General features: G+C 40.9%; 1 protein-coding gene across 5 annotated transcripts in view; it reads left to right on the top strand.

Moving 5' to 3' along the window:
- The window catches only part of LOC112236036 (cAMP-specific 3',5'-cyclic phosphodiesterase 4D-like), a 372,033-nt gene that overhangs the window by 86,363 nt on the left and 266,047 nt on the right, over nt 1–19,623 (top strand). Inside the window, exon 1 of one of the 5 annotated variants that reach the window (XM_042302649.1) lies at nt 4,832–5,009. The exons of 3 other annotated variants lie outside the window; for them this stretch is intronic. In XM_042302649.1, the coding sequence (XP_042158583.1) occupies nt 4,918–5,009 (92 nt within the window). In that variant the 5' untranslated portion in view covers nt 4,832–4,917. Of the gene's footprint in view, nt 1–4,831; nt 5,010–19,623 lie in introns of those variants that run through there. One more of the 5 variants, XM_042302654.1, reaches the window with a different exon arrangement.

Here is a 19,623-nt window from a genome sequence, read left to right as displayed (position 1 = left end):
GTATGGAGTCCCTCCATAAGGCATTGCAGTAATGCCTCGTGTCTTCCAATGTTGGTTCCTTGCTGGGACACAGCATTGTGGAGCTGGTCTGAGTCTGCTGGGTCAGTGATGGCCAGTTCATACTATCAGACCTCAGGATAAGACCCAGATGCAGACAGCTAAAATCACAGATTGACCAGAATGGCAGGCTCTGGGTCAGGGCCGGCAGAGGTTTGTAATCGGGTCAGAGTCAGGCAGGTACAGAACAGCAGGCAGGCTCTGGGTCAGTGCAGGCAGAATGGTCAGAATCGGGGTAACTAGGAAACAGAAACTTGAAAAGACGGGAAAGCACGCTGGTAAGGCCTGACAAGACGAACTGGCAACCGACAACCTGAGAACACAGGTCAAAGTTCACAGGAGATCATGGGGAAGATGGGTGACACCTGGAGGGGGTTGGAGACAAGCACAAAGACAAGTGAAACTGATCAGGGTGTGACAGTACTATATCCACCCAACCCCCTTGTGTCAAAAGATCAACCTTCACAAACAATATCCACCCCCAACAGACATCAGTCAGTCACCCACACCATCCCCTCCTTACTAATACCTCTTTATCCAATGTAGACGTCAACCTTGCATGAACAATCAACTAAGCCTCCATACAGTAGAAGTTGTAGCCTACTTGTAAACACACCAACTATGACAACAAGACACAGACCATGTTTGTGCCTAGCTCCAGTATATTTATTTGCTCACTACGGAGTCATGTAAAGATTTAGTATATTTTTGTAAAGGTGACTTACACTACTTTCTGGTGCTGAGTTTGATGTTGATGGGATTAGATTCTAAATAGAAAAAATTACGTTAGTCATGTTGGCCTCTGCTGTAGTTAGTTAGTTAGCTAGCTAGTGTAACCTAATGAAGCTAACGAAGCTTGCAACCTAACAAATGACATCGCCAGATAGCAGCTGGCTGCCCACACTCACATAAACTTACACTGACACCAACACACACACACACACACACATGCTGCTGCTATTGTCTATTATCTATCCTGTTGCCTAGTCACTTTACCCCTACCTATATGTAGAGTCGTGGCCAAAAGTTTTGAGAATGACACAAATATAAATTTTCACAAAGTCTGCTGCCTCAGTGTCTTTAAATATTTTTGTCAGATGTTACTATGGAATACTGAAGTATATTACAAGTATTTCATAAGTGTCAAAGGCTTTTATTGACAATTACATGAAGTTGATGCAAAGAGTCAATATTTGCAGTGTTGACCCTTCTATTTCAAGACCTCCGCAATCCGCCGTGGCATGCTGTCAATTAACTTCTGGGCCACATCTGACTGATGGCAGCCCATTCTTGCATAATCAATGCTTGGAGTTTGTCAGAATGTGTGGGTTTTTGCTTGTCCACCCACCTCTTGAAGATTGACCATAAGTTATCAATGGGATTAAGGTCTGGGGAGTTTCTTGGCCATGGACCCAAAATATCGATGTTTTGTTCTCCGAGCCACTTAGTTATCACGTTTGCCTTATGGCAAGGTGCTCCATCATGCTGGAAAAGGCATTGTTTGTCACCAAACTGTTTCTGGATGGTTGAGAGAAGTTGCTCTCGGAGGATGTGTTGGTACCATTCTTTATTCATGGCTGTGTTTTTAGGCTAAATTGTGAGTGAGCCCACTCCCTTGGCTGAGAAGCAACCCCACACATGAATGGTCTCAGAATGCTTTACTGTTGGCATGACACAGGACTGATGGTAGTGCTCACCTTGTCTTTTCCGGACAAGCTTTTTTCCGGATGCCCCAAACAATCGGAAAGGGGATTCATCAGAGAAAATGACTTTACCCCAGTCCTCAGCAGTCCAATCCATGTACCTTTTGCAGAATATCAGTCTGTCCCTGATGTTTTTCCTGGAGAGAAGTGGTTTCTTTGCTACCCTTCTTGACACCAGGCCATCCTCAAAGTCTTCGCCTAACTGTGCATGCAGATGCACTCACACCTGCCTGCTGCCATTGCTGAGCAAGCTCTGTACTGGTGGTGCCCCGATCCCACAGCTGAATCAACTTTAGGAGATGGTCCTGGGGCTTGCTGAACTTTCTTGGGTGCCCTGAAGCCTTCTTCACAATAATTGTACCACTCTCCTTGAAGTTCTTGATGATCTGATAAATGGTTGATTTAGGTGCAATCTTACTGGCAGCAATATCCTTGCCTGTGAAGCCCTTTTTGTGCAAAGCAATGATGACGGTACGTGTTTCCTTGCAGGTAACCATGGTTGACAGAGGAATAACAATGATTCCAAGCACCACCCTCCTTTTGAAGCTTCCAGTCGTTTCTTCAAACTCAATCAGCATGACAGCGTGATCTCCAGCCTTGTCCTCGTCAACACTCACACCTGTGTTAACGAGAGAATCACTGACATGATGTCAGCTGGTACTTTTGTGGCAGGGCTGAAATTCAGTGGAAATGTTTTTTGTGTGATTCAGTTCATTTGCATGGCAAAGAGGGACTTTGCAATTAATTGCAATTCATCTGATCACTCTTCATGACATTCTGGAGTACATGCAAATTGCCATCATACAAACTGAGGCAGGAGACTTTGAAAATTAATATTTGTGTCATTCTCAAAACCTTTGGCCACGACTGTACGGTACATAGCTACTTCAATTACCTCATACCCCTGCATGTTGACTTGGTACTGATACTCCCTGTATATAAAATTCAAAAGGCACTCACGTAAAATGAGAAAAAAGAAGGAAACCGCACACTGCTCTTGATAGTATCAATGGTCTTTCATGAGCTTTACGTGTCGACCACACGACCTTCCTCAGAGCTTTTGTGAGGTTTTTTTAATTAGCACCCTTTAGATTTTGTGGCATAGAGAAAGTTAAGATATCAGACAGGGGAGGTGATAAATAATACTCTGAGTTAAAGGGAATGTTTTGGGATTTTCACCCTCCAGACATTATTTCCTGGAGGTCTTAATGATTAAATGCCTATGTATGTTATGTTGTAATTTTCAACATGAATTATGCCCCTATTTCAGATTACTCTGAAGTTTCACAAAAGCTCTGACAAAGGCCATGAGGCCAATACGTAAAGCTTATTCAAGAGCAGTGTGCGGGTTACTCCCTGAATATAGCCATGTTATTTTCTACTCCCTGTATATAGCCATGTTATTTTCTACTCCCTGTATATAGCCACGTTATTTTCTACTCCCTGTATATAGCCATGTTATTTTCTACTCCCTGTATATAGCCATGTTATTTTCTACTCCATGTATATAGCCATGTTATTTTCTACTCCCTGTATATAGCCATGTTATTTTCTACTCCCTGTATATAGCCATGTTATTTTCTACTCCCTGTATATAGCCATGTTATTTTCTACTCCCTGTATATAGCCATGTTATTTTCTACTCCCTGTATATAGCCATGTTATTTTCTACTCCCTGTATATAGCCATGTTATTTTCTACTCCCTGTATATAGCCATGTTATTTTCTACTCCCTGTATATAGCCATGTTATTTTCTACTCCCTGTATATAGCCATGTTATTTTCTACTCCCTGTATATAGCCATGTTATTTTCTACTCCCTGTATATAGACATGTTATTTTTACTCGTTAATTTTGTCATTCGCTGTGTATTTATTCCTCGTGTCACATTTCATATTTTTCATTCTTTAACTCTTTAACTCATTTTTGGAAATGAAGCGGTAAGAAAGCATTTCCCTGTTTGTCTACACCTGTTGTCTACGAAGCATGTAACATTTGAATGGATTGATATGCTTTGGAATCTCTAGTCAGTGTATTACGAACGCTAGCTGGCCCAAACTATGCATGTGCATGCCATCAAATCCAAGGCATTCAATTTAAAGTTGTTTTTTTTTACAAAAATTTAAACGTGTCAGTTTGTCACTTTCACAAGTTTGGATAAATAACATTTTGAACAACTTAAGACATTGTTTAGAACCTATGTTTTGCCTTTAGATTTCGAGAAAATGAACAACTAAGGAAGAAATGTTAGCTTCTCTCATTGACTTCTCGAACCCCAAACCCCGGCCTGGTCTGCTTCGCAAGCATTCCCGGAAGTCTTGCAATGTTATGCCTCTGGGTTTAGAAACTCAGTGTTCTGGCTGAAGGTGCTGGCTAAAAACACAGACATATTGATATTCCTCACATTAGTTGGATACAGATCCACGTGGTGTTACTATGTCCTGAAATCGCTATGAATTCTGGATATTGTGGTTTTCTTACAACCAGAAAATGTAGCTGACCTGTTTCTACCGGTGAGATGCAAAAACGCCTGTATTTGCATGTAGCGAGGAAATTCTACATTTTTAAGACATGATTGGTTAATAACATTAGTGGACATATGTAGTGCAATAGAGCAGCAGTGAAGTATTATTATTACCGGTTATTGTATGGGACAATATACAAACGTGTTATATATACAAAGATGATTTGGAAAAATACAATTTTGAGTAAATGTATTTATTGGTTGCCAGATGAAAATGCAATTAATTTAAGGTTATTTGTTGATGTAAAAATCGAAATTTAACGATTGGAAGGTTGTGCCATTAGATTTGGAATGGTGTGGGGCCCCGAGAAAGCAAAAGTTTGAATACCACTGTTCTTATCATCTCTGAGTTGCTCTGCAATCCCACTCTTGGCAAGCGTAGATGGATGCTGCCAGCATCGCTGTGACCGCAAAAGCATCCTTGGCAGCCAGGCAGCATCCGTGGAGATGAGAGTGTGCTCAAACAGAAGAGGGGGCAGCAGCAATATTACTAGTACAGTTCCACCCGCCGCTCCACTCTCAACGCTCACTCACTCACACACTCTCTCTGCTGCGGAGAGCTGAGACGCGCTTCACGAAAAAAGGAGAGGATATTCCGACACAGGCAGCGAAAATAACCTGACATCTTCAAAGATGGATAGGACCTACGCTGTGGACACCGGGCACAGACCGTGCTTGAAAAAATCTAGGATGTCTTGGCCATCTTCGTTTGTGGGGTTTAGACGGTAAGTGCGCAGAGTTACTACTGTGCTTCAGAACAATAGTTTTTTACGGTGTGTGCGGATGTGCGAGATCCGTATATGAAATAACTATCAAACCAATGCAACCTTTTCCAGATATTAGATGAATAAATGTTAGGATAGAAAATAAAGCAAGTCTTTTTTAGAACTTTGCTGACTTCCATTGTTTCAGGTAGGCGACTAGACTGTTAGTTGGAAAGGTTTTGGAGAAAAATAATGGAAAAAAACATTTATCCTTTCCCTGAAGTAACTAAATTATATTGTGCAGGGGTGTTATCGTATTTGATTCTTGCTTCATTCCTATTTTCAATATGAGCACCTGCCCTTTATACAGTCAAGTCTAAAATTAGTGGCACCCTTGAAAAAGATGGGCAAAAAAAGATGAGCATAGTGTATGCAATTTGTTTTACAATGATATTATTTTATGCTAATACAATTGCTCATTAGCAAGTAATTAAAACAATCTAAAATAAACAAAATATTAATTGTTAATCAAAATATATTTCTCTGGGCAATTGTATTAGCATTAAGTAATCTGATTGTCAAAAAATGTTGAGAATACAATATGTCTCAGTATTTGTATTTATTTTATACAGTGCCAATAATCTCCAATTGAATATTGTTGTACAGGTATACATTATCATACATGTCAAAGTTTGGCATGATGAACATAAATGTTGTACCATATTAATTCATTAATTGTATTTGGCATTTTTAAAATACATAGGCTATATATTGTTATTCGTAAATAGCTAGTACTCATCAGATAGCTATAGACCAGACTACAAACTTTAGGCTCTGTTCAGTATGGCAGGTGTATTTCAGTCTACCTTTTGATTCAACTGAATTTATCTTGATTGAATTAGTATTGCCCATTTATTTGCATATAGTTGTACCCATATTTGCTTCATACTGAAGGTGAATTAGTTCCTCTGCTTGATGACCTCAGTTAAGTTGATAGGTGTAGCCCTACAGTAATAGTTCATGTGAGGTGTTGTGTAAATCAGCTAGGTTGGAGGATTGCAGGGACTCATGAGAAGAACATGATGACATTTTCACTAATCAGCCTTATTAAAATATTTCTGATTACACAGATTGATTATAATGATTCTGAACTCAACAGATGTACACATGTACAGTACCAGTTAAATGTTTAGATAGACCTACTCATTCCAGGGTTTTTCTTTCTTTCTTTTTTTATTATTCTCTATGTTGTAGAATAATAGCGAAGACATCAAAACTACAAAATAACACATATGGAATCACGTAGTAACCAAAAATGTGTTAAACAAATCAAAATATATCTTATATTTTAGGTTCTTCAAAGTAGACAACCTTTGCTTTTACACACTCTTGGCATTCTCTCAACCAGCTTCACCTGGAATGGTTTTCCAACAGTCTACAAGGAGTTCCCACATATGCTAAGCACTTGTTGGCTGCTTTTCCTTCACTCTGCGGTCCAACTCATCCCAAACCATCTTGAATGGGTTGAGGTCAGGTGATTGTGGAGGCCAGATCATCTAATGCATCACACCATCACTCTCCTTCTTGATCAAATAGCCCTTAAACAGCTTGGAGGTGTGTTAGGTCATTGTCCTGTTAAAAAAACAAATGATAGTCCCACTAAGTGCAAACCAGATGGGATGGCGTATCGCTGCAGAATTCTGTGGTAGCCATGCTGGTTAAGTGTGCCTTGAATTGTAAATACATCACTGACAGTGTCACCAGCAAAGCACCATCACACCTCCTCCTCCATGCTGCTTCACGGTGGGAACCACACATGCGGACATCATCCGTTCACCTACTCTGCGTCTCACAAAGACACAGAGGTTGGAGCCAAAAAACTCAGACCAAAGGACAGACTTCCACGGGCTAACGTCCATTGCTCGTGTTTCTTGGCCTAAGTAAGTCTCTTCTTCTTATAATCCTTTAGTAGTGGTTTCTTTGCAGCAATTTGACCATGAAGGTCTGATTCACGCAATCTCCTCTGAACAGATAGATGTGTCTGTTACTTGAACCCTGTGAAGCATTTATTTGGGCTGCAATTTCTGAGGTTGGTAACTCTAATGAACTCTGCAGCATAGGTAACTCTGGGTCTTCCTTTCCTGTGGTGGTCCTCATGAGAGCCAGTTTCATCATAGTGCTTAATGGTTTTTGCGACTGCACTTGAAGAACCTTTAGAAGTTCTTGAATTGTTCCTTCATGTCTTAAAGTATTGGTGGACTGTTTGTTTCTCTTTGCTTATTGGAGCTGTTCTTGACATAATATGGAACTTTAAAAAACATTTTTTACCCCCTTTTCGTGGTATCCAATTGTTAGTAGTTACTATCTTGTCTCATCGCTACAACTCCCGTACGGGCTCGGGAAAGACGAAGGTCGAAAGCGTCCTCCGAAACACAACACAGCACGCATCCAACCCGGAAGCCAGTCGCACCAATGTGTCAGAGGAAACACCGTGCACCTGGCGATCTGGTTAGCGTGCACTGCGCCCTGCCCGCCACAGGAGTCACTAGTGCTCGATGAGACAAGGATATCCCTACCGGCCAAACCCGGACGACGCTAGGCCATTTGTGAGTCGCCCCATGGACCTCCCGGTCGCGGCCGTCTGCGAAAGAGCCTGGGCTCGAACCCAGAGTCTCTGGTGGCACAGCTACCAGTGCTACCCTAGACCACTGCGCCACTCGGAAGGCCCTGGAATTGGTCTTTTTACCAAATAGGGCTATCTTCTGTATACCACCCCTACCTTGTCACAACACAACTGATTGGCGCAAACATGTTAAGAAGGAAAGAAATTCCACAAATTAACTTTTAACAAGGCACACTTGTTAATTGAAATGCATTCCAGGTGACTACCTCATGAAGCTGGTTGAGAAAATATCAAGAGTGTGCAAAACTGTCATCAAGGCAAAGTGTGGCTAATTTGAAGAATCTGAAATATACTATTTATTTTGATTTGATTAACACTTTTTATGGTTACTACATGATTTCATATGTGTTATTTCATAGTTTTGTTGTTTTCACTATTATTCTATAATGTAGAAAATAGTAAAAATAAAGAAAAACCCTGGAATGAGTAGGTGTGTCCAAACTTTTAACTGGTACTGTACATATTAATACAGAGAATGTTACAATTGATTTATATGATGATAGGTTACATATTTGATGATTACCCATAATTATCACTGAAGGGACCATTTTCTGTGTGTGTGTGTGTGTGTGGGGTGTGTGGGGGGGGCACAACACATACATGCTCCCAGGTTGCAGATCATAAATCACTGTGGCTGTTTTTCCTCCTTGAGTTGCCCTCTGAATGAATTACACCACTTTCCTTGTGGTTTAAAATGGGAGTGTATCTCTCTCCCTCTCTAATATCACCCACATAGAGGCCTAGATCATTAACTGATATGGTTAATGTGACATAAAGGCCCAGACGTCCGTCTGTCTTCTCAAGAGGATAGCTTGTTTCCTCCCTCCCGACTTTTGGATCAATATATCCATTCATGCTACACCAGAAGTGGCCAACATCTATTAAAGGGCGGACCACTCATGGAAAATGTCCGGAATAATCTCATAGAGTGCTTGCCTAATAGGAAACATAATTGAAATGGAATGTAGATCGGACGTCACTGTTGCAAGAGTCATTTGATTGTTCATTGTTGCCGAAAGGCCATCTTGGAATGGGGTTTTGGATCTTTGGAAGATTGCTCACTAAAACCTTGCACAATATCTGTGAATTTTCATGGGAATAAACACAATTCAGGAAGGTTACACACACACACACTGTTTAGAGATCCTCCCAGAGTTAGAACGTAACAATGTTTTAACAACTACAGGGTTTTGTCAGGCTTACACCAGGCTTAGCTCTGCCTGTTAGATTTACGTATGCTATGTTGTATAAGCCTAGTTTCTACCTGTGAAATTAACTTAATAAAGCTGTGTCCAATCTAATACCTATACAAAATATATATGCATTCAGGAGATGTGAAAACTCAGCCATTATCCAAAGCCAGTCTGAGAGGAGGGCACGGCTTCATCAGTGGCATCTGATATCATATTGTTCAACACTAACAGCAGAGTCTGCGCCAGTTAAAGATGCACTGTGCAGAAATCGCTCTGCCATTTACCGGTTGCTAAAATTGTAATAGTTCGCCTAATTTTAGTTTGTGACAAAACAAGCAAGAATCATTGTACCATCTAAACTGCTGTGAAATATATCTGTCATAACCAAAAATATTGTATTATCAGTTGTTTGATGCTGGTGTACAAAACCGAAAGGAAAAGACTTAAGAACGGGAAGCATAGAAATAGCGCACACAGAACAGATCTATCGCTTCTTAGATCTCCTTGAAATGAAATGACAGCTATATAACACACATTTCTATGTGAATTTGGTCGGGGCGTCTAAAAAAGTTACATAGTGCAGCTTTAAGGGAGGTGTCCCAAATCGCAACTTTTTATTTAGTGCACTACTTTTGATCAGATCCTCCAGACGCTGGTCAAAAGTAGCACACTAAATAGGGAATATGGTGCCATTTGGGATACAGCCTAGACACAGTAGCTCCTGGGGCTAGGTCTGCCTTGGTTGTACATGGGAGCCAGTGACACTGACAGACCTGGTGCTGAATAAACATTGAGGGCACTCTTTAATTGGTGCCAAGTCTAATACCGTTACAATGTTAAATAGAATAGGAAGACGGATAACCGGCCTGTGCTGAATCTAACCACAGCTTTAGTGACCTGTCTCATGATTTAAGATGTGAAATGTTTCTGCAGGTGCCAACCCACTGGGCACACCACATTATTTCATCGTGGAGAATTTGGTAATATTTGGTTGATATGTTGATCAATGAGATTACAACCTATTTTCACCCACTCAAAAAGACAGCCAAAAGTTTGTTGAATTCCCAACGTGTTATCACTATCCTTTCAACCATCTAAAAGCAAAAACAAATTTCAATGGAAAATCAATGTCTGATTTTTTGTTTAGTTGTCTCCTATATGCATTATCACTGCGCTTTCAACCATTTAAAAGCACACCAAAGTTCAAATGGGAATATAATGTCAGATGTTTAGTTCATTTATATGACAGTTTAGTGTGTTATTGCTGTGCTTGATCTAATAGCATAACTAGATGACCAGGACTGTAGATAGTTGAGATTACATTAAAGTACATGGTGCAAGTGATTAATGCCGTGATTAATGCCGTTATTTGAGCAATTGTGAAGATTTCCACAGACCTGCGACCCTGAACATGAGCGCTTTCTATGATTACATAACACATGTATTGTTACAGTAACCTCAAAATGTGGCCATGGTTGTGTTACTCATTTTAAGGTTGAATAAATACTGTTACATTAGTTTGTAAGATAGTCTTAACATTAGGCTCTTTACTGTCTTACAAAAGTAATATTGAATTGTGTTTGGTTGACAACGCAACCAAATATCCACATTTAAAGGAGATGTATCGACTGCTTGGATAGTTCCATTTGAGCCACTGGCTTAATCCTATTCTTGAACATTTTGTTTCGGTTGAGATATGAATCCAACATAATTGTTAACTTGTTAACAAGTTAATATGCTATTTACTGTATTGCAAAAGTGATATTGAATTGTGTTTGGTTGTTAATGTAACCAAATATCTATGTATCTTCTGATTAGATAGCTGTGTCTGTGGCACTGAGTCTGGCTTTAACTCCAGTTTGTCTAGAAATGAAAAAATGTATATGTTGAATTTACTTCTCCATTTCAAACAAAAATCAAAGTAAAGAATAGGACTAAATCAAACTTCTTAAATGAACTTTAAATACAGTTGGATTTGATTGAATCCTATTCTGTTATTTTTGGTTGAGAGGGAGATGAGAAACCAATATATTTTTTATTAAAGAGCGACTGCCTTTAAAAAGCAACAAATCCCTTTGAAAACAGCCTATGTGTCAAGGTTGGGTTTTGATTTGATGATGTCCATTTGCCACTAATATCGGGTGAACAGCTGCAGTGTTTGCTGTCTATCCAATAGCATAGACCAGGGGTACTCAAGTACTATTTGAGAAGGTCCGGTCACACAAATGTCCTCGGTGGTCCGGATGGATAATGTAATTTATAGTAGTAACAAACCCCCACCTCGCAACCCATGCGACCCCAAAATATTCACACCCTTCTTGTTGGCAGAGAGAAAATGTTGCAAAATTTCCCACAATTCTACACATTTTGCATGGTGCAGAGATGTTTTTTTTTTCTTCAGTTTTAAAGCTAATTTCCTACAATTCTACACATTCTTACATGTCTTATGTGTGTTTACAAGACACCAGGGATCGAAGCCCGACCGAGTAAAAAAATGTTTAGACACCGAACTGGGTCCGGATCTGGTCTGCGGTCTGCCAGTTGAGTATGGGGGACATAGACAGTGAGACAAACCTGACCAGCAGCTCCGACTGTTTACATAAGACATTGCACATTTTTTACTTAAAATACTGCCACAAACACCTTGGATGTGAAATTGTGCAACTATAACATCCTTGTCAAACATGTCAAAATTAATGACACATTTCTTGATTTATCTTAGATTCTGGGGATTTTGAGGAAGTGAAATAAGATTCCTTTCTACAGTGTCTCATAGGGGACAAACATCATTTAAGCAAACTCAAAATCGGTCAGGAAACAAACCTCCAAACTTGAAATCTCATTTTTCTAGTGCGCAACAGAAAAACACATGTGCCAATCGGCATGTGTAGTGCCACTTTAAATGTAAACTTTTATTAGTAATTGAATCCTGGACTGAATTTAAACAATAGGATAGTTGTTGATGACTTCCCAAATGCTACAGTGCCTTCGGAAAGTATTCATACCCGTTGACTTATTCCACATTTTGTTGTGTTACAGCCTGAATTCAACATTGATTAAATCTATTTTTCTTTCTCACCCATCTACACACCCCATAATGACAAAGTGAAAACATGTTTTTTGAAATGTATACTCATTTACATACTGTAAGTGTCCACACCCCTTTGCTATGACACTCCAAATTCAGCTCAGGTGCATCCAATTTTCTTTGATCATACTTGAGCTGTTGCTACACTTGATTGGAGTCCACCTGTGGCCAATTCAACTGTAGACATGATTTAGAAGAAACACACCTATCCATATAAGGTCCCACAGTTGACAGTGCATGTCAGAGCAGAAACTATCCCATGAAGTCCAAAGAACTGTCTGTAGATCTCTGAGATAAAATTGTGATAAGGCATATATCTGGGAAAGGGTATAAAACCATGTTGAAAGTTTCCTAGAGGACAGGGGTCTCCATCATTGGGAAATTTGACAAATATGGAACTACCCAGACTCTGACTAGAGCTGGCCGTCCGACCAAACTGAGAAACCGGACAAGATAGACCTTGGTCAGGGAGGTGACCAAGAACCCAATGATCACTCTGACAGAACTACAGAGTTCCTTGGCTAATATGGGAGAACCTGCCAGAAGGACAAGTCTCTACAGCATTTCACCAATCTGGGCTTTATGGGAGAGTGGCCAGACTGAAGCCACTCCTGAGAAAATGGCACATGATAGCATACCTGGAGTTTTCACTTTGTCATTATGGAGTATTGTGTGTAGATGGGTGGAATGTGGAATAAGTCAAAGGGAATAAATACTTGCTGAATGCACTGTATATAGGCTTAAATAGCACCGTCTAGAGCGGGATCGATTTGGAGGTGGAGGGTCTGTCATGGTCTGGGGCGGTGTGTCACAGCATTTACAGGGAAGGCATCCTCCTCCTTCATGTGGTACCCTTCCTGCAGGCTACTCCTGACATGACCCTCCAGCATGACAATGCCGCCAGCCATACTGCTCGTTCTATGCGTGATTTCCTGCAAGACAGGAAGGGTCAGTGTTCTGCCATGGCCAAAGCCCGGATCTCAATCCCATTGAGCACGTCTGGGACCTGTTAGATCGGAGGGTGAGGGCTAGGGCCATTGCCCCCAGAAATGTCCGGGAACTTGCAGGTGCCTTGGTGGAAGAGTGGGTTAACATCTCACAGCAAGAACTGGCAAATCTGGCGTAGTCCAAGAGGAGGAGATGCACTGCAATACTTAATGTAGCTGGTGGCCACACCAGATACTGACTGTTATTTTTGATTTTGACCCCCCCATTGTTCAGGAACACATTATTCAATTTCTGTTAGTCACATGTCTGTGGAACTTGTTCAGTTTATGTCTCAGTTGTTGAATATTGTTACGTTCATACAAATATTTACACATGATAAGTTTGCTGAAAATAAACACAGTTGACAGTGAGAGGGCGTTTCTTTTTTTGCTGAGTTTATTTTATTCAAGGTTTGTTTATGTTGAAAATTGGTTACCATGATGACATAAATGTTACTATTAAAACAAAAGTGATTAATTTAAAAAAAAATCCAATATATTTTCTACATAGATTCCACTTCACAATACGTTGACAAATTACATTGAAACAACGTTGATTTAACCATTTTTGTGCCCAGTGGGATTAACTGCTAGTTTTTGTACAGGAATTCAGGCAGTTCGTTGAGATTATGTGGAGCTCAGTTTTGCCTCCCTTGTTAATATGAATTCTATTTTGCAGGGAAATGAGGATGGAATTGATAGCAAATGAGATCTGATTGATTCATCGTGTGGGTCGACCTCCGGGCTGATCATCTTATGTTAATGTTATCAGCTTTGCCACCAGCAGAGTCAGAATTCAAATCGCCCCTGGGAGCCAAAGCCAAATTAGTAAGCGATATGTTTAAACAATGGGATTGTGGAAGTAGCTAAAGGAAGACGTGGGGAGTGTGGTGCAGTTACATGGGAGCTTTGTAAATATTGAAGTGTATCCAACTGGGCTTAACTGAAATTGATATTCTACAATATAATCATGAGTCTGAGTAGAATGTTATGAAAAACTGCACATTATCTAATAGTGAAAAGTAAGTGCATCCTCAATGTCATGTCAGTGTTGATAAACTCAAATCTGACGGCCCAGTCATGCAACTGCACAGTAAGAATCAATTCAGGTCTTTCAAATTACTGCGTTTTTGGATATATTCAATTCTATTAACTTCTAGTAAATCCATTTATGTTGAATACTCGGTTCTCTTAACCTCTAGGAAATTAATTTAGGTTCATTGGCATCTTTTGAATTTGTGCCAAATAAGAGCTTATGTGTTCCATGGATCATTGGCCCGCAGGCTACTGGGTTTCAATATATGACTAATCCGTACATGCTATTCAGTCTTTTGCAGGGGAAATTGTGCACTGAAATTCTGTAGATTTTTTCAAGATTGGCAATAAGGGATGTTAGTAATCAGAACATATCCCAGCGGGAAATTATGCCTACTTTCTGGGGATTCTGTGGGCCATCCAATCAAAATGCAAACCTGTCGGAATACAGTACATGTCAACTTTATGGGTTTCTCCATTCTGTTTCACGTATAGGGGGAGTCAGTGCTGTTGATAGCACCAGTCAAATAATCAAAGGAAACACAGAATAAAACTCCTCAATAAATGCTCTCAATTTGTGGAATGCACGCTATGCAGTAAGTGATGGAACCACTTAGTATTTGATATAATGTGCATTATGGTGCCTATGAAATGGAGCTTCAAGGCCTCTGCTGCTTTTCTCAAAATACTAGTAGGTGCGATTTAAGTGTGCCTCCATTTCTGTTTGATAATAAACTATGTCTGAGAAAGGCCCTTGTCACTCGAGTGGTTGTTGCGGTTTCTTTTGGTTTGGTTCTGATGTACAACTGGCTATTGCTGAGTTCAAGTGCACATAAGAATTTAACCAAAGTATTGTTGGAACTTGTGAGGTATGAAAAGTCTTAAAAACAACCTTAGAGGAACGTTGTTTTCTTTTTGCATTAGGAGGTTTTTTCTGAACTCAGTTACACCTCTGACCTGTGAAATCAATACACAACTGGCAGGTCATTAGCATGTGAAGTCTTTAGTGAGATTGATGAAGCGCTAAAAACAATGAAGGGACTCTTTTGTTTCCTCTATTTGGTGTCTTACCTCAGCCTCTCTGTGATGAATGTGGTTGCACATAATCAACCATTATAGGAATCCCTTAAAGCTGTAATATGTGACTTTTTGGGCAACCTGTCCAAATTCACATAGAAATGTGAGTTATAGAGCTGTCATTGAAAGCAAGTCTAAGAAGCGGTAGATCTGATCTATGCGCGATTACGTTTCTGGAACACGCTGTCATACACATCGGTTACACATGGTCTGCGGCTGTGAGGCCAGTTGGACATACTGCCAAATTCCCTAAAACAGCATTGGAGGCAGTCTATGGTAGAGAAATGAACATGACATTTTCTGGCAACCGCTCTGGTGGACATTCCTGCAGTCAGCATGCCAATGGCACACTCCCTCAAAACTGGAGACATCTGTGAAATTGTGTTGTGTGACAAAACTGCACATTTTAGAGTGGCCTTTTATTTTCTCCAGCACAAGGTGCACCTGTGTAATGATCATGCTGTTTAATCGGCTTCTTGATATGCTACACCTGTCAGGTGGATGGATTATCTTGGTAAAGGAGAAAGGCTCACTAACAGGGATGTGAAGACATTTGTGTACAAGTTTTGAGAGAAAAAAGCTTTTTTGGGCGTTTGGAAAATTTCCGGGATCTTTTAATTCAGCTCATGAAACATGGGACCAACAATTTACATGTTGCGTTTATATTTTTGTTCAGGATACAATATTTTTGCTTATTGAAAATATATTTCACAGATGGTTTAGATGGTACAATGTTTCTCTACAGTTCTTGTTTTGTCACATACACTGAAATTAGACAAACTATTAGAATTTTAGTTTCCAGGCAATGGAGGAGCGATTTCTGCATATTGCACCTTTTAATTTGACATTCAGTTTTAGTGCATCATAAGACTCAGTTGATTAGTGGGCCAACTCAAGCACCATCCAACCCATTGTCCTTCTGTACTGTGATGACTTTTAGAATTAAACATGGAATCAATCTGACGTTTGATTCAATGTAGGCCAATTATACCAATAATCAACGACTAACAGATGGTGTTTAGTTTTTTCTGTTATGTCAAAAGGTGAGACAAAATGTAAATATTTAGACGCTGATGGGTAAAGTACTGCGGTAGAGCCACCTGAAAAAGGGGAGTGTAGCCCCCTTCACCACATTTTAATGCAGACTAGAGTCATTTGTGTTGATTAGCCTGCAACGACCAGAAGGGAAAACATTTATCTGGATTATTATGGGACAGGCGTCCCCTTGTCCCCAAACACTAGCCTGCCTCCATAGTCCCCATTGTCATTAACTGAAATTGGTATTTGCTTCAAGAACAGTAATGGGGTAAACATCAGTGTATTTGCTGTAGTCACCAGCACTGCACTGAGTCTGCTTCCACAGGCCGAATTAATATTATTTTTTCCTGTCATTGGTCAATCGTATTAACAATGAGGCCACACTTGATTATTTAGAAAATCCTAATTGGATTTGTTTAAAAAGTAATCAGTCTCAACACAATTCAGTTCTTTCTCTACCGATTATTTGGTGGCTTGTCTTTGAGCTTTAGTGTGCATTCAATTCATATTGATCAGTCTAAAGAAAATATCAATCATCCTGACGTAACGTTACACTTAGGTTTGCCTCCAGGGGAATCTGCCTAAGATTGCGCCCTAAAGAAAAGTATTGAGCGTGCCATGGTATCGTGACCGACTCCTAGGCACTACCATTTTGTCTATGAAATCTGTCTTAATATGGGTGTGTAATGACTCGGTGCTGTGTGCTGTTTTTTTATGTCGAGGGGGTCAGTGACAGCTCTCTCAGACAGGAGAGACGAGAGCACTCAGTCACAGGGAGAGGAGCTGGAGACCAATGCAGTGAGTTCCCCCTTCATGTCACACTTGTGTAGAGATCATCTGCATCCTTCCATCTGCCAGAGATATTACTGGAAATACAGCAGCAAGGTGTTAGCGTTTAGCTCCGGGTATCCCTATCATATTGAGATAGACAACAGCAAGGTGTTAGCGTTTAGCTCCGGGTATCCCTATCATATTGAGATAGACAACAGCAAGGTGTTAGCGTTTAGCTCCGGGTATCCCTATCATATTGAGATAGACAGCAGCAAGGTGTTAGCGTTTAGCTCCGGGTATCCCTATCATATTGAGATAGACAGCAGCAAGGTGTTAGCGTTTAGCTCCGGGTATCCCTATCATATTGAGTTAGACAGCAGCAAGGTGTTAGCGTTTAGCTCCGGGTATCCCTATCATATTGAGATAGATTGCATATAATATATACCACTGTTCTTGGCCATTTGAAAGAGATCTGAACAACCATCTTAAGATAATTGCAGTTGTTCAGGTCTTTTGCAACGACTCTGAACTTTGTGCACACAGCAATGTAGCGACGGTGCTTTAGTTTGAATGGCACAGAACCTTGTCCATTATATGGCATCTATTTCTGTGCTCACAGCTCACTCTAGAGAGGAGAACAGATCCTGCTTAATGGATTTGATACAGCCCTTGCTTTGCCCCCAACTGCTCATGACTAGTAGTCTGATGACAACTGCCACTGTTTCTAACAATGTGGAGACAAAAAAAGAGATGTTCTCACATTAAACACAGTGCACTCTTCTCAAACACTAAACGTAACAGACAGAGAAGAAAGCTCATCCTTTCCCAGAGTGAAACAGGCCTAGTAGCACAATATGTCAGATGTGTTCTACAGACAAAAACAAAAAAAGCCAGCCATGTCTTGACAACAGACCAAGGCAAAACAGCGTAATTGTTTAACCTCCGGATCGAAAAAGACAAGCCAGCACAAAGAGAGAGCTCAATTAGACTCAAAAGGAGAAGACAGTGACTTGATTCACAGCACTTTTTAGCCCCATACTGCTCCTACAAAGCGTCTTCTGTTCAGGCAAATGCTCCGGTTAACTTTAATCTCTGTGTGGCCATGTTGTCATCTTTTATATATACACTACATGACCAAAAGTATGTGGATACCTGCTCATCGAACATCTCATTCCAAAATTATTGGCATTAATATTGAGTTGGTCCCCCCTTTGCTGCTATATCAGCCACCACTCTTCTGAGAAGGCTTTCCACTAGATGTTGGAACATTGCTGCGGGGACTTGTTTCCATTCAGCCACTAGAGCATTAGTGAAGTTGGACACTGATGCTGGGCGATTAGGCCTGGCTCGTAGTCGGCGTTCCAATTCCTCCCAAAGTGTTTGATGGGGTTGAGGTCAGGGCTCTGTGCAGGCCAGTCAAGTTATTCCACACCGATCACGACAAGCCATTTCTGTATGGACCTTGCTTTGTGCACTGGAGCATTGTCATGCTGAAACAGGAAAGCATTACGATTTCCCTTCACTGGAACTAAGGGGCCTAGCCCGAACCATGAACAACAGCCCCAGACCATTATTCTGCCTCCACCAAACTTTACAGTTGGCACTATGCATTCAGGCAGGTAGCGTTCTCCTGGCAATCCACCAAACCCAGATTTGTCTGTCAGACTGCCAGATGGTGAAGTGTGATTCATCACTCCAGAGAAAGTGTTTCCACTGCTCCAGAGTCCAATGACCACAAGCTTTACACCACTCCAGCCGACACTTGGCATTGCGCATGGTGATCTTAGGATTGTGTGCGGCTGCTCGGCCATTGAAACCCATTTCATGAAGCTCCCGACAAACAGTTATTGTGCTGACGATGCTTCCAGAGGCAGTTTGGAACTCGGTAGTGAATGTTACAACCAAGGATAGATGATTTTTACAAGATAAGCGCTCGGCGGTCCCGTTCTGTGAGCTTGTGCGGCCTACCACTTCACAGCTGAGCCGTTGTTGCTCCTACACATTTCCACTTCACAATAACAGCACTTACAGTTGACCGGGGATGATCTAGCAGGGCAGACATTTGACTAACTGACTTGTTGGAAAGGTGGCATCCTATGATGGTGCCACATTGAATGTCACTGAGCTCTTCAGTAAGGTCATTCTACCTCCAATGGTTGTCTATGGAGATTGCACGGCTTAGTGCTCGATTTTATACACCTATCAGCAACAGGTGTGGCTGAAATAGCCGAATCCACTCATTTGAAGGACCAATGCACAAGACTCTCTGTCATGTTATGTTTGTCAAGATGGCAAAGGGCCCTTCTATTCCAAACTCTTAGAGATGATACCTGTAAATTATTTCCATTTACTATTGTTGTCTTCGGGGGCTTTGTTATCTTATTTCTCGTGGCATACATGCCCTTCCTGAGGAGGAATGTATCCTTAAGACTACTGCCCCGATGAGTTTTTCCTACCCTGAACTCTGCCTAAATGTATCTTCATTCATTTGAAAAACTGAAAACTTTGGCATCAGTAGCCATTGCGGTTGTTTTTTAGCCTGAGGTAACCTCTGCACCTTGTTAAAGAAAAAGAAAAACGATGGAAATGCCAGCTTTTCTAATTGCCATTCTATGGCATTCACTTTGGCAACAGCTGGGAGCATGAAGTCAGTGGAATAGCACAGTGTTGACCAATGACGTGGCGCCTGCCATCCAAAGACATGGTGTGATTCCACCCCAGTCCCTTGGGAGAAGTATTTTAGAGAGTTGTCAAAGCAGATTGA

Source organism: Oncorhynchus tshawytscha, linkage group LG20, assembly GCF_018296145.1.
Source record: "Oncorhynchus tshawytscha isolate Ot180627B linkage group LG20, Otsh_v2.0, whole genome shotgun sequence".
NCBI lineage: Eukaryota > Metazoa > Chordata > Actinopteri > Salmoniformes > Salmonidae > Oncorhynchus > Oncorhynchus tshawytscha.
Note: the sequence above shows the minus strand (reverse complement) of the source record. Positions and strands in the feature narration are given on the sequence as shown.